Source organism: Vigna umbellata, chromosome 8, assembly GCF_029865625.1.
Source record: "Vigna umbellata cultivar VRB3 chromosome 8, Vumbellata_1.0, whole genome shotgun sequence".
Taxonomy (NCBI): Eukaryota; Viridiplantae; Streptophyta; class Magnoliopsida; order Fabales; family Fabaceae; genus Vigna; species Vigna umbellata.
Window position 1 is genome coordinate 30,284,170 of NC_142172.1, and position 14,644 is coordinate 30,298,813.

General features: G+C 35.1%; 2 protein-coding genes and 1 long non-coding RNA gene across 3 annotated transcripts; 2 read left to right on the plus strand and 1 right to left on the minus strand.

Annotated features, from left to right (window-relative positions):
* On the plus strand, positions 1-2,481 carry LOC124838337 (glycinin G4-like). Its single transcript, XM_047313908.2, has 4 exons — positions 1-344; positions 445-695; positions 802-1,725; positions 1,875-2,481. Exons 1-4 carry the CDS (start codon positions 50-52, stop codon positions 2,250-2,252), a joined length of 1,848 nt encoding a protein of 615 aa, XP_047169864.1. The 5' UTR covers positions 1-49; the 3' UTR covers positions 2,253-2,481.
* A 2,651-nt stretch (positions 2,482-5,132) lies between these two features.
* LOC148194447 (uncharacterized) lies at positions 5,133-8,731 on the plus strand. Its single transcript, XR_015781588.1, has 2 exons — positions 5,133-7,867; positions 7,957-8,731. It is a non-coding gene; the product is annotated as an uncharacterized LOC148194447 (long non-coding RNA).
* A 3,803-nt stretch (positions 8,732-12,534) lies between these two features.
* Positions 12,535-14,316, minus strand: LOC124838347 (transcription factor MYB14-like). The gene is made up of 3 exons (XM_047313936.2): positions 14,031-14,316; positions 13,792-13,921; positions 12,535-13,235 (listed from the first exon to the last, which is right to left on the minus strand). Exons 1-3 carry the CDS (start codon positions 14,161-14,163, stop codon positions 12,683-12,685), a joined length of 816 nt encoding a protein of 271 aa, XP_047169892.1. The 5' UTR covers positions 14,164-14,316; the 3' UTR covers positions 12,535-12,682.
* Positions 14,317-14,644: the final 328 nt, after the last annotated feature.

The window sequence follows — 14,644 nt, forward strand, 5'->3', positions numbered from 1 at the left end:
CTGTATCCTTACACTTCACTAACCCCTTCAACACTTCCTTTACTTCACAATGGCCAGGCCCTTCACGCTTTCTCTTCTTTCTCTTTGCCTGCTGCTCTCCGCCTGGTCATGCTTTGGTGGTAGCTCCAGCACCAACAGGTTCAACATCTGCCAACTCAACAGCCTCAACGCGCTGAAACCCGACCACCGCGTTGAGACCGACGGTGGTTTGGTCGAAACCTGGAGTTCTAAACACCCTGAGCTGGAATGTGCTGGCGTCACTGTTACCAGACGCACCCTGTACCGTAATGGCTTCCAGATGCCATCTTACTCACCTTATTCCCAGATGATCATGGCTATCCAAGGTAATTATAATTTATATTCATCGTTTGTGTTGGATCACACACTGTTATCTCTCTTCACATTATGGCTAAAGAGGTTAACTTGTTTGTGTGGGGGTTACAGGAAAGGGAGCACTCGGACTTGCATTATCGGGATGTGCTGAGACATATGAGGAGCCGGCGAAGGAATCTAGTTCGAGTTCGCAAAAGCCATCGGACAGCCACCAGAAGATTCGTCAGTTCGATCAAGGTCACGTAATGTTGATTCCCCGTGGTGTTCCTTTTTGGATCTTCAACACTGGCGATGAACCTCTTATTACTGTCACTCTTCTTGACACCTCCAGTGATGACAACCAGCTTGATCAAAGTCCCAGAGTATGTAATCTTTAACTAGTGGGATTTACTATACTCAACTTCATTTTTCTTTCTTTCACAAATATGATCCTGTATCTGTGCTAATTTATAAGGGGTGGGTTTGTAGGAGTTTTACCTTGCTGGCAACCCGGATATAGAGCACCCAGAGGCAATGAAAGAAAAGCAGCAACAGCAGGCGGAGGAAGAAGGTGGCAACGTGCTCAGTGGCTTCGGCAAACGCTTTTTAGCACGAGCCCTCAACATCGACCAAGACATAGCAAACAAGCTTATCTCTCCGGACGATGAAATGAAGCAGATCGTGAAACTGAAGGAAGGCCTGAGCGTGATCAGCCCCAAGTGGCAAGGACAACAAGAGGATGAAGATGAAGATGACGACGATGAAGATGAAGATGAATCTGTGTCTCGTCCTTCACGGCGACCAAGCCATGGAAAGCGTGTACACAAAAAAGAGGAAACAGTGGTTGAACCTTACCCTCATGGAAAGCATGTACACAAAGAGGTGGAAAAGGAGGTTGAACCTCTCCCTCCTCGAAAGCATGTACACAAAGAGGAGGAAAAAGAAATTGAACCACTCCCTCCAAGACGATCAAGACATCATGATGAAGGTGATGATGGAGGAGAAGAAGAAAAGCCTCGCGCTCGCCGCACTCGGGGACCAACCCCAAGCCCCAAAGGAGAAGGACACAGAGGGGTGGAAGAGGAAGATGAATCGGAGGACAGAGAAGGACACAAGACCCGCCACGAGAAGACCCGCCACGAGAAGAGTTGGAAAGAACATAGACCAGAAGGAGATGTAGAAAAAGGAGAAGCACACGAAGAATGGGAGACAACACCAAGTAAAGACAAGCCCCATGGATCAAATGGGCTTGATGAAACAATCTGCTCCTCAAAGCTTCAATTCAACATTGCTCACCCTAAAGGCGCTGACTTCTACAACCCTAAAGCCGGTCGCATCAAAAACCTCAACAGCCAAAGCTTACCAGCTCTCCAACACTTCGGACTCAGTGCCCAGTATGTTGTCCTCTACAAGGTACGTATTTCACTTCATCCATATAACTGTTTGTTTTTTTAACATACCAGTAATATCTTGTTGGATATTAATGAAACAATGTCTGTCACTTATTTGAACATATTATAGCAACAATGTCTGTGCTTATATTTTGCATTATTTCGATGCAGAATGGAATCTACTCTCCCCATTGGAATATGGATGCAAACAGTGTGATATACGTGATCCGAGGGCAAGGACAAGTTAGAGTGGTGAACAACGAAGGGATTGTGATGTTCGACGATGAACTAAAGAAGGGACAGTTGCTGGTGGTGCCACAGAACTTTATGGTGGCGGAAGAAGCTGGAGATCAAGGATTTGAGTACGTAGTGTTCAAGACAAACGACAACGCCGTCACCAGCTACCTGAAGGAGACGTTCAGGGCATTCCCTGCTGAGGTTCTTGCCAATATTTACAAGCTAAAACATAGTCAAGTGCATGACCTCAAGTACAATGGAAACTTGGGCCCGTTGGTCAACCCTGAAAATTCTCTCGATCAATCATCTTGAGCAGCAAGCATATCCATGATGGTATATGGCATCTGTGGCCATCTTATGAAATAATAATAAATTTTGAACGTCCAATTAGTAATAATAGTAATAAATAATAAATAAATAAATAAAAGAATGGCCTATGTACCATCCGAGCAAGCTTTTGTTATTATCTGAGTGGTTCTGTACACTGAGAGATTATGTACCTTTGAATCGCCTTTATTAATTTCAATTAGTTTTGTCTTGATTCCTTGCCTTGGTGTTTTTCTTCTCTTTTTTTTCCTTGACAAGTTTCGATTGTGTTTATGTACGAGTTTACAATCCCTAATTTCATGTTCTAATCAGTTTTATATTTTAAAAAATTAAACACTAGTTTGAAATTGATCGAGATTGCAAAAGAAATGGTTATATAATCACCTAATATTTTGGTGTCGATGGAAGACTTGGGCTGAATATAAATGGAAGATAATTAAAAGCTTTGCAATGTTTTGAACATTCTGGTGTTTTATCATATTTGAATAAAATTCATCTGCTGAGGCAATAAGGCCAGCACTAACCAAATTATCTTTCAGTTTAATATAAACATATATAAATGTTTTAATTTTGAATATTTTTAATTTAATATAGCAAAATCATAAAATGCGTGGAACACCAACTACGATTTACAACATAAGATAGTTGTTCATTGTTAAATTTTATTTTTATCGTTACCATGGGTCTTTTAAAAAGAAAAATAATGATTATAACTTATAATATAAAAGATTCAATTTTATTAATCAAATATATCGAGACTAACCTTTATCAATAAATAATAAATACCTATTGTTGAAACGTGTATTTATTTACCTAACTAATTTTTATATTTAAAATTAAGAAATTAAAAAAAATTAATACATAAAATCCACTCATTTAAAATAAAATCATTGAATAAATATTTAAGATAAAATCAGTCTAATAATAAGACAATAATTATAAGTCTAAAAGCCTAGATAATGAGCGAGTCAATTATTTTAAATGTTAAAATAACTTAAGTATATAAATAAAAATTTATGTAACGATTTTTATTATCTAAAATAACATTATCTTTCTAGAATTTTGTTTTAAGACTTCCTATCCTCTTTTTAAAAAGTTTTATTCTTTTTCTATCTATTTTTATCCTTTTTCTACCTATTTGAATCATATCAAATAGGATGGTGACTTTTTCCATGTTAGAATCGATCTTTTTTTTCCATATGTGAAGTTGAATTTGAAGTCTTTCATGGGATGAGACTTTTTTTTTTTTTTCACGTGAAGTTGAACTTGAACTTGAAGTCTTTCATGAGACGAAACTTTGAGATGAGACTTTTTTGTTGATAAGTGGTTTTAACATTGTATCTTAATTAGGTATAAGTTGTTAGAATATTATGTGTTGGTGGAACTGGTCTTTGATCATTAATGTGTGAGTAGAATATTGTGAATTAGAATTGGTTTGTAAAATATAATAGGTGATGTGATGAAATTGAAGTGTATTTGTTATTGTGTTGAATGAGAATAAGATCGGTTGTTGTAATAGTGTATGTTTAATTGTTAAATTGAGTGTTAAACTATTTTGGATGAGTTGTTGATGCAATCTAATATTTACTACCTATTTATTATGCTTTTAAATGGTTGGAAATAGTTGAAGTTAGAGTGAGTTGATGTATTGAGTTTATGTTTAATTGGAGAAATTGGTATTCAATTTAATTTTTAAACATTTTTTGAACTAATCACTAAGTCAAAAATATCAATTTGGTCATTTGAGTAGGTCTCAATTGCAATCAGAGTAAAATTATGAAAGTTACACATTGTCTAGTATAGCGTTAAGCACTAGTTTCATAACTGAACAAACCAAAATGTGAATGGTGTGGGGCTAAATGATGGTAGAACACTATGCGTGAGAAAAATGTGAGACCTTTGGTGTTGAGTGCCACACCTAATGCTAAGCGCTCCCTGTTACAAAGTTAGTGCAAATTTTTATGTGATTTTTTTATTCTCACTGTTTTAAGTGGTTTGTATAAATTCATTTTATGTTTAACTTGGATTGATTGATGCTTATTAATTGTAAATGTGATTGTAATTGTGGATGATATGTATTGTGAGAAAAATATTAATGAGAGATTTTATGTCTTGGTGGACTATTAAAGTATGCTTAATAGACAAAATTTTAGAAAAGAATATCTTGATATTCCACCAATCATTCCACTCCTATAAAGATGAATGAGGTGTAGGAGGCCTTTACTCTAATTTTTTGGTTTCAGGTGTGAAAGATTAACCTCGTGAGTAGTAAGGTAATAACCAGAATATAAATGTTATTGCAGGTGCATACTTTCACTGAAGTTCTATGTTAAGACATGTATCTAGATAAATTGAGTCTAAATTTATTTGTTTGTATGTTATTTGAGATGTGAAATGTAATATATAATGATTGAATATATTCTATGTTTTAAATTGATATGGTAATATTTCTTTTGAATATTAGCTTACCCTTTCATATTTTCTTTTGTTGTTGTTTCTTTCTTACAATAATCATCTACTAAAGTGAGTAGAAGACATGTCAAGTGTCATATATGTCTTTAATATATATGTCTTTAACGGAAGTAAAGAATGTCGTGATCTTTTATATTTTAAGTTTAAATATCGTTGCATAATCTATCTTGAATAACTGTATTAATATTTTTGTACATTTTTATGGTTGTAAATTATAAGAATATTTAATATTTGTTTAATAGTTTATAATAAATATTAAAATATTAATAATTATAAAAAATTAGTAATTCTATATCATCGATAATTAAATGATACATAAATAAAGTTAAATCTAAAATAAAATTCGGAAAAAAAAGAAAAGAAAAGAAGTTAGTAAGAGTTTGACACCAAAACTTTCCTTCCACTTTCTTGTGCCTTCGAAGCTGCTTCCTTTCCCCAAATTGCGATTCATTCCTATGCATTTATAATTCTCCCAATCCCCCAATATGACCAGTGATTTCCGAATCTCCTAAATCTCCAATGATTCCATGTCCCTAACTTCGTTGTCGACTATCCCTCCAAAACATTGCTGTCAGTTACGTCTCTTTATCTTTGTCTTTCTCGTTCGCCTCTCTCCCGCTTGCGAAATGTCTTTTCCTTTGTTGGATCCTCTCTGTAGGTATTCTTTTTGTCTCTTGAAATTAATGGGTTAAAGATGGGGAGATTTGGTGTTTCCCACATTTGGCTTTCACGTTATAGTTGGTGGTGCAGAAGCAGAGCAAATCTTAAGAAGAGTAACTCTAGGGTCTTTGCGTCAAGTCAGGGGTGTTGGTTTTTGAGGGTGAGTGTTATGAATCAAGCCCCCGTGCTACTATTGCTGTCAGCCATTGTTGACAAAAAAGGATCCATTAGTGTTATCGGTCTTAGAATGAATTAGATACTTATCTGCTTATGGTTTAGTCTCATCCTAATAGACGCTTAGACTACTTGGAATTCTTCTTGATCATCAATGGGGAATGGTTTTCTTCTTCATTCTAGCTTTATTACTTGATATGAATTGATTTTATTCAAACTGCGCTTCAAATATTTTGGGTAATTTCTGGTATAGGAGTTTGTAGTTGCTTTATTCAAACTGTAGTTATTTGTGATATTTGAGTGTAAACTCAAATTAGTTCATTTGTTCTTATATCGTTGATCCAGTTTCATATAGGTGCTTGGCAAGCTAACATTATTTGTTGATAAGCAAACTTTTAATTGTTGCTTCCTTTCTCCCTATTTTTGGTTTGTATGGTGGAGGCTGCAAAATCCTTTCAAACTGTCTTGGTATCTTTTAAGATTTCAACAAATCATAATGTCATATTAGAAGAATTTTGTTGTGGAATAGCTCACAAATTCACTAAGAATAGTCTACCACACAAATAACTAAGAAAAGTAGAGCACACCGCAAGTGCTATAGAAGGTGCACTAGAGAAAACAAGAAGAACAAGCACAAACAAGATTGATGTGGTACAACTGAAGTGTCAATGGATTTTAATCTATGTCCGCGAAGAAAAAAATACTATCACAAAGATTACAACTTAGAAGTTTATTTCTCATAATAAACTCTCGCTCAAGACAACTAAAACATTATACAACTCCAAAGTTAACCTAATACAAAACTTCTAATACAGAACTAGGTGATCGCTAGACACGTGAATAATACAAAGGTTATAAGGTCCTATTTATAGTGCAATTTCATTATAATTGACCAAGCATGAAACACACCTATAATCAGATATGAAGACACGTGAATAATACTTCTAATACAGAACTAGGTGATCGCTAGACGAATACCCCATAGGTCGAAACATACAAACTGTACATGCTTCAATAAACCATACAAGACTAGTCGTCTCATCTTCATGTACTATATGTATGATCTATTGCTTGTAATTACTGAGTCGTCTAACCATGTCAGTTGTCTAATCCTTTTAGACAAGATCATACTGAGCTAGTTGTTACAAATTGTGTGTCAAAACTAGAGAAGCAATAAGATTGCAGAGTTTATTCGTTATTGGATTTGCTAGAGTGGATTGTTGATTGCATTCTTGAGTGTCTAGATCTACAGTTGCTCAAGTGTGTACCAGTTTGAGGGATAAAACCAAAAGTGATGATTCAAACCTTTAGTAAGTATATAGTGTGTATCACATGATACGATACAATTCACAAACCCCACGATTTGAAAGACAGTATCTCTAAGATGATCATCCTGCATCAAGTCAAGTTCTCCACCATCTCTAACACCTCTGAGTGACTCCATTTGACTGGGTATATATAAAGGTGGATTGACTCTCTCTTTTGCAGCCATGTATTTTTCTTTCTAAATGCTGCTCTAATTTGCTTCACTATTAGCTCAACTTCATGCAACTTTTTCCCATGCCAGTTTTCTGTCTTTCCAGACACCTTTGCACTAATGTCATTAACTTGAGCATCTAAAGTGGTACCTGGATTAAGATGGTTTCTTTATTCTAGGTTCAACACCAACAACTTTGAGGTCATCCTTTGTTGTGCCAAATTCCTTATTCTTCTTATCAGAATCTTGATTAGGATTGAGATGGTTATGATGGAACGAAATCCCTTTGTGCCTTCTTTCGATATTGCTAATCCCAATCCAACCCCATGCATATTCCATTCCCTCTGTCACGTGCAGATTCCACAACACTGTTTGTTTGAGATACAAAAAGTTAAAGAATGAATGAAACATAATAACACATGCAGTTAAAAGGTCAAATAGTATTTACATCCTGATAGGACTATGAGGGTTTATGTTAGGAGGAAGGTGGTTAAAACTAAAACATAGGTTGTTAGTGGTTAGGTGGTTTGGGTTGTTGTAAGTCTCCTTAGGGGGAAGACTATATATAGGAGGGGTGGTGTCTTTTAGAAGGTACGGTTTTTGTATTTGAAGAGGCTGGACAGGATTAGTGACATCCTGTGTGAAGGGAAACATTCTCCCTTGGTGGTTTTTGTGTACTTTGCTTTTGTTGGAATAATAAGATTGTTTTCCAGTGAGATTATCAGCACTGGTGTTTGTGGGTGGAAACTCTGAACGTTTTCGGCTTCTTGTTCCCAAGAAACCTAACATTTGGTCTGACTCGCCGGATCAAGGAGAGGTAGAATCCTTTATTATTCCTTCTCGTTCATTTCTGTTTATTCCTATTCTCAATTAAGTAAATTATGCTTTCTTATAAATTATCAACAGGATGATTGCAGCTGACAACATCTTTCTCCTGGACCGGCTAGACTCTGCTACTTATGTGATCATGTTCTACTTGTATGCTTTGGCTGGGAAGTGGGATGAGGCAGTCTAATTTAGGAAGATGATGACTGAAAGGAACTTGAGGAAGGAAGTCAGTTACAGCTGGATTATTGTAAAGGGTAAAGGGTAAAGGGTAAAGGGTAAAGTCCACCGTTTTGTGGTAGGGGACAGACACTATCCTCAAACAGAACAAATATACTCAAAATTTACAGAACTCATTTTTTTCTCTAAAAACGGATGGAGAGTGCCTTCTCAACGAAGAGGATGCTCTATCTGACTTTACTGCACGCAAAGAGCAGCTTCTTGGTCATAGTGAGAGACTGGCTATAGCCTATGGTCTCATTTGCACCGCAGCTGAGACCCCTATTATGGTATTCAGAAATACACGATCATGCAAAGACAGCCATGATTTTGCAAAACGAGTCTCAATAGTAACTGGTCGTGAATTAGTTGTGAGAGATGCCACCAGGTTTCATCATATTAATTCAGGGAATTGTTCTTGCCGGGATTATTGGTGATTTCAGCTTAGTTTGTTTAAAGGTCTTAGCGGCATAGTTTTTCTTAATGCTCCTTCAATTACAGCATGGAATCATCTATAATTCTATATTGGACGATTGGATATTCAGAGCTTGTGTGGGGTTACTGTAGATAAGGCATTATAAAGCAATGCATTGTACAAATCTCCTTTTCCTTCATTATCCATCGTCTGTTTTTCCAATTTTGTGCACGGTAAATTCACCTGCCCTCTATCTTCAGGTGCTATGGCAGATGCTATTATACCTCTGCCTTGCCACTTCCCCCTCTTTCAGCGGCCTTGTGTCTCTCCAATTATGCCATTTGGTGTACTAACTCCCCAAATCCCAACGTCACGCCATCTTAGTCATGATTCTTCCAGTGTCACTCACGCCACCTCTTATCTCTGTTGTGATCTGAATCTCCACCAGCTAAACATGTAACCCAAGCTCTTTTATTCTGCCATTGCGTCTCCATTGTTGCCGCTGTTCTCCATGCAGGAATGACCCTCTTCCTTTTCTATGTCAAATATGGTAGGTAATGGGGCTCTTGTCTGATTGCATATGTAAGGCTGTCTTTCTCTCCATATGGCTTGGAGTTTCAGTTTCACCTTATTGCTGATGTAAAAAACTGCCGAATTTGAATTTTTGGGAACTACACCTATTAAAGTAGAATTTGAGAAATTTAGGAAAATTATGCATGTAGTTAGTAGCAAGTTTTTGTAACTGCTAGTTTTATACTTATTGTGTAGGCAGTAGTTTTGATGGAAAAAAAAATGCGTGGACGATAGTCATTACTCGTTCTTGGTGTATTATGCTGTTAGGCCCCCTATTTCATAGATGATGTGGGCTTTTCCCCCAATTAGAGAGAGCACATTGGGATTCATCTCCATAAGTTATTTTCATTTTTTGACACCCTATTTCAAAATATACCTAGATTGACAAAAGAAAAGGATGACAAATTGAAGAATATGAAAGGAGAAGATGAAAGTAAGTATGCTCTCAGGATTTCGATGAGGCATAAATGCTAAAAAGGAGACAAGCTACTTTAAAAAGAAAAGCATTAACATTCTTCGAACGAAACGATGCACCCTTTCCAAAACGCCACATAAAGAAAATAATCTCAAAACCTGTCCGGAAGTCATAAAAAAAAGCATTGTTCCAAGAAATACAAAGCAGGTCATTAAAGGAACTAATGATGTGTTCTTGATGGGCAATTAAAGGTATATTTTATAATGATATTTCATAAATGCAAATATATATATATATATATATATATATATATATATATATATATATATTTAACAAAAGAAAGTACTGGATGACGATCTTTTGCAAAGGTGTAAAAGGTTGATCCTTGTTAAAGAAAAAGTCTAACATCCATGATTTTGATTAAGTGATGAAAACAACCAAATATAAAACATGGACATGTTTTGTTTGTAAACATGGTCATGCTTCCTATATAAGAAGATAGTTTTAACTTAAAAGAAAAATGTAACACAAGCATTTTGTAAGTCAAATGATACAAGCACCGTACCTCATTTTACATTTGATAAAGAATGGATATGTACAAACAATACACTATATATAGATTTAAGCTAATCTCATGTAAAGCATGGATATGTACAAACATATAGATTTAAGCTAATCTCATGTTACACAAACATATATAGGTTTATTTTATATTGTAGAGAATGTTCGCTGCATTCATTTGTCTAGATAATATGCACTCAAGATTAATCTGCATCAAGATATCTTGAGTTGAGCTAAAGTTGCTTTCTTCAGAAACGCCTTGATATAAACATTGCCAATTCTAGAAAAAAATCATTCTTTTTATACAACACTGTACTTTAGACAAATTCAAAGACACATTCTTTAAAAAAAATAAGTTCATCTAGCTATTTAGATTTATATAAAAAAGGAAAGAGTATTTAATGATGCTTGAATTGCATTTAATGCATGATTAACAATCAAACTCATCATGCGTAAGAATGACATTTGAAAGAGTTCAAGTTGGTCAATGACTAAAGAAGGGATTGCAACTCTTTAGAATCTATATATAAAAGCATTTAAGAAGAAGTTGTTTGTACTTTGCAGCAGTAGTATATGTGTTGTCAGACAAACTACTGTGACAATACTTTGTATCTCTTTTTCTCTTATTTCTTTACATTACTACATGTATTATCCACATTAACTTGGGAATGAGAATTATTGTAAGAATGTTTTTAAAAAGCTCTAAACAAGTAAATGGTTCATTTATAATACTTCAGTTACAATCCATCAAATACAATATAGGATAAAATTTCATGGTTTAAACCCTCGGTTGGTCCTCGTATTTATATGGAAATCTCAAATGGGTCATCGTTTTTTTTTTCGGTCTCAATTGGGTCATATTTTTTGTAAAAATGAGCCAATTTTACCCTAACCGTTAAGTTGTTCCAAACGGCGTTAAATTAGGTTGAGCTGTATTTTTTGCTTTGATGATGTGGCATTATGCATTTAATTGAATTTAATTGAATGATCTCCGTGGCTACAGTGCTTCTTCTTTCTCCAATCACTGATGCAGACTCCTCCCGTGGATGCACAAGGATTCCGCCGTTTATGCGCTTCACACTGTGTGCTTCACACTGCGCTTTCTATCCAGAAAATCCAAGAAAGACAAAAAGTCTAAACCAAAGAATGATGTGCACAACCAGGTGACCCCTCTTCCTGAGCTAATTGCCGAGCCAACAAATGCAAGATCAATGTCCTTTGTTGGAACACACAAGTACTTGGCCCCAGAGATCATCAAGGGTGAAGGGCATGGAAGTGTTGTGAACTGGTGGACATTTGGGATATTCCTGTATGAGCTTCTGTTTGGTAGAACACCATTCAAAGGTCCTACAAACCGTGCAACTCTGTTCAATGTAATTGGTGAGCCTCTAAGATTTCCAGAATCTCCAACTGTTAGCTTTGCTGCCAGAGATTTGATCAGAGGGTTGCTTGTGAAGGAGCCCTAGCATCGTCTTGCCTATAAACGTGGCGCCACAGATTAAAAAGAAAAACTTTGAGAGAAATTTCAGGGTTTTTTATCATAAAGAAATCTGAAGTTTTTCCCTTTGACTAGCAAGTCGAGCTAAAATTGTGAAATTTCAGTCTTGATCTAACTGCCATTCTCGCGCCTCTGTAGTTTCTAAATCCATTCAATTCCAATTTCAATTTTTCTAAAAAAGATAACAATGTTTTTTATGTCTCGTGAATTTTGGGTTTTAATTGGGTTTTGTTGTTTTGATATCAAAATGGTTTTTGTTGCAGTGTGGTGTCATTGTAGAATGGAAAACAATGGAAAAGGACTGGAAAAGTTGAAAGATGAAGTAGAAGAGGAAAAAACAAAGAAAGATTGCAACTTTTGAGCGTTGGAAGAGATGGGAGAGAGAGAAAGTGGTGAGACAGAAGAAGAAGTTGATTTGAGATATGACGTGAACAATTTTAAAACACATCAGTCATTCAATTTTAATGAACAATGCCACGCCATCAAAATATAAAATACAGTTCAGCTAAACTTAACGCCGTCTGAAAGCATTTAACGGTTAGGGTAAAATTGGCTCATTTTTACAAAAAATATGACCCAATTGAGACCGAAAAAAAACGATGACCCATTTGAGATTTCCATATAAATACGAGGACCAACCGAGGGTTTAAACCAAATTTCATTAAGTAATTGTTTGTCATACAAAATTATTGTTTGAATATTCATTATTAGAAAAATATGCATTAAATTCTTTTTACTCAATATTATAAGTTTGGTTATACTATACAAGATAAAATACATTCATATATTACAACCTAAAGTAATAACATTTTAACTATATTAATGTAATTTTTTAATTTAAAATTTTAATATATATAATTACATTATTGAAACAAGATTGTCAAATATATTTATTTTTAACAAGGGTGTGAAATTACTATTTCTCATATTATAATTCTACAACTAATTTGAGATGTCTTATTCAAATTACTTTCATCCATTCAGTACTCAAATTTATCCACCAAAGCTGATCAAGTCCACAAGCTCAGAAACTCATCCTCAAGTCCAAAAGTTCAAAAGGTAGCAAAACATATACCTATAACTAACTAATTAACATGTTCAGTTGAAATATCTCTAACATAAACCATCAGAAATCTCGTAATTCTTGTTCTCCCATGTACACATCGTACCAAAAGTTGACATTATCGTACGCACTTGACGCATGCACTCCTTTGGAAGTCAACAACGGAGAGAGTGAACATTGGAAGTCCCGGTGACCCGCGCCGGTGGCCGGAAAACTGGCGGTGTCGCCGGACTTACCAGGTGAGAGAACTTGAGACCAGAAATCATCATCGAGCGATTCAGGCTTCACGGGCAAGCGGTGTTGATGATCAATAGCAGTAGCACTGTGGTCTCTGCTGTCACTGGTGGTAGAAGTGGTGAGGGTTGACACGTCACTGCTTGCCCACTGTGGAGATGACAGTGCCTTTTTTTCGTCTGTGGTTCCGATGACATGATCTGTGGGAAGAGCATTCACGGGTTGTTGTTGTTGTTGTTTGGAAATTTGTGTGCGGACCAAGGACTCGTTTTGATTCGTGTCTTTGTCTTGGTGGGACAACCTCTTCTTCAAGTGGGTGTTCCATAGGTTCTTTATTTCGTTGTCTGTTCGACCTGGTAACTTTCCTGCTATGGCTGACCATCTGCACTTTATATTTTCACATATCAATGCTGCATCAGAAACACTTTTTTTTTTCTCACCTCTGTTACTTTATTTCATTTTTTACACCATGCATATATCATCTTAATTTCATGCAAGAGAAATAATTCAAGAAAATTTAGATCTTTCTTATAGATGCTTTTTTTTAATGTTTTAAAAGATTTGAAAAATTAAATTAAATTCTGTTCTTCTTTCTCGTGTAGTGCACAGTTTTTGGAGTCAAACCATCGTTCTTATCACCTCTAACCATGAGTTAAGACCTTTAAAATAAAGTTTAAATCCAATAAAATAAAACCATATTCTAAGAAATTTTTTATTCTAAATTAAATCAATTCAAATTGTTGTGAGAAAAACTCAGTTTATCTAAACCAACATTCCATAAAAAAAAATTCACACCCATCTAATTTTTATGGTTGAGTCTTTAGAAAAAGAACACCCAAAAAACAATCGATATCAAATTCTATAAAATATTTCAGGTTTCAACCCAAAATTTGAAGTATATCAGTAATAATATAGTGTTAAGATTAAAAAACTTTTACCTATTCCCCAGGTTTTCATGCAACTGGATTATCATGTCTTCTTCTTCTTTTGTAAAATTGCCTCGTTTAATATCTGGCCTAAGATAATTTATCCACCTGAGTCTGCAACTCTTCCCACACCTCAAAAGCCCTATTGTTTAAATTAAGGGATAAGAAAACATGAAGAACAACGACAACATTAAACATTAAACATTAAACATTAAACAAAAATCAGATTTTATTGAATAAGAAAGCAGTACCAGCTTGTCTGGGTAGGGCATGCCAATTTTTGTGACCATGTGTGTTGATATGATCGATGAGAATGCGATCTTCCTCAGGACTCCAAAACCCTTTGTTCAATCCCAATCTCTCACAGCAAGGACTTCTTCCCATGTTTTCTGTCACTGTTTCTCCACACACACTCTTCTCTCTTTTCTTTAAACTTCAACTCAAAACCAGCAGACAAAAACAACAAAAATTAAATTAAGGTTGAATGTTGAGCCTAGCCTCAGACAAATGTTATATACTTCTGTACACTGCACTGCATTATTAATGTTTTTAATGTTATAAAACTATGGGTAATTAATAATTTCAATAAAAAATTATTAAAATTAATTTTTTTAGGAAAAGGGGAATTTCCATTTATGGCAATAATAGCTTATTCACCGATTGAATAATGGTTTTTCCTTCCAGAAGAATGACTCCCATTAAAAATCTATTTCCATAAAAGGGTCAATCTCAATAATTTGCATAAAAAATATATTATAAGAAACGGTAATTATTATAAAATTTAACGCCTGGACATATATACAGCTGTATATTAGAATGTACATATACACTTAAACTTGTGTTTTTCTTTTTATTATTAAAAATT

Excerpts from the sequence above, each read along its gene's own strand:
- LOC124838337 (XM_047313908.2), top strand. The coding sequence starts at position 50 with ATGGCCAGGCCCTTCACGCTTTCTCTTCTTTCTCTTTGCCTGCTGCTC. Across the intron at positions 345-444 it reads GATGATCATGGCTATCCAAG|GAAAGGGAGCACTCGGACTT; the intron begins GTAATTATAATT and ends TGGGGGTTACAG. Across the intron at positions 1,726-1,874 it reads AGTATGTTGTCCTCTACAAG|AATGGAATCTACTCTCCCCA; the intron begins GTACGTATTTCA and ends ATTTCGATGCAG.
- LOC124838347 (XM_047313936.2), bottom strand. The coding sequence starts at position 14,163 with ATGGGAAGAAGTCCTTGCTGTGAGAGATTGGGATTGAACAAAGGGTTT. Across the intron at positions 13,922-14,030 it reads TGCCCTACCCAGACAAGCTG|GGCTTTTGAGGTGTGGGAAG; the intron begins GTACTGCTTTCT and ends TTTAAACAATAG. Across the intron at positions 13,236-13,791 it reads CATGAAAACCTGGGGAATAG|ATGGTCAGCCATAGCAGGAA; the intron begins GTAAAAGTTTTT and ends TATAAAGTGCAG.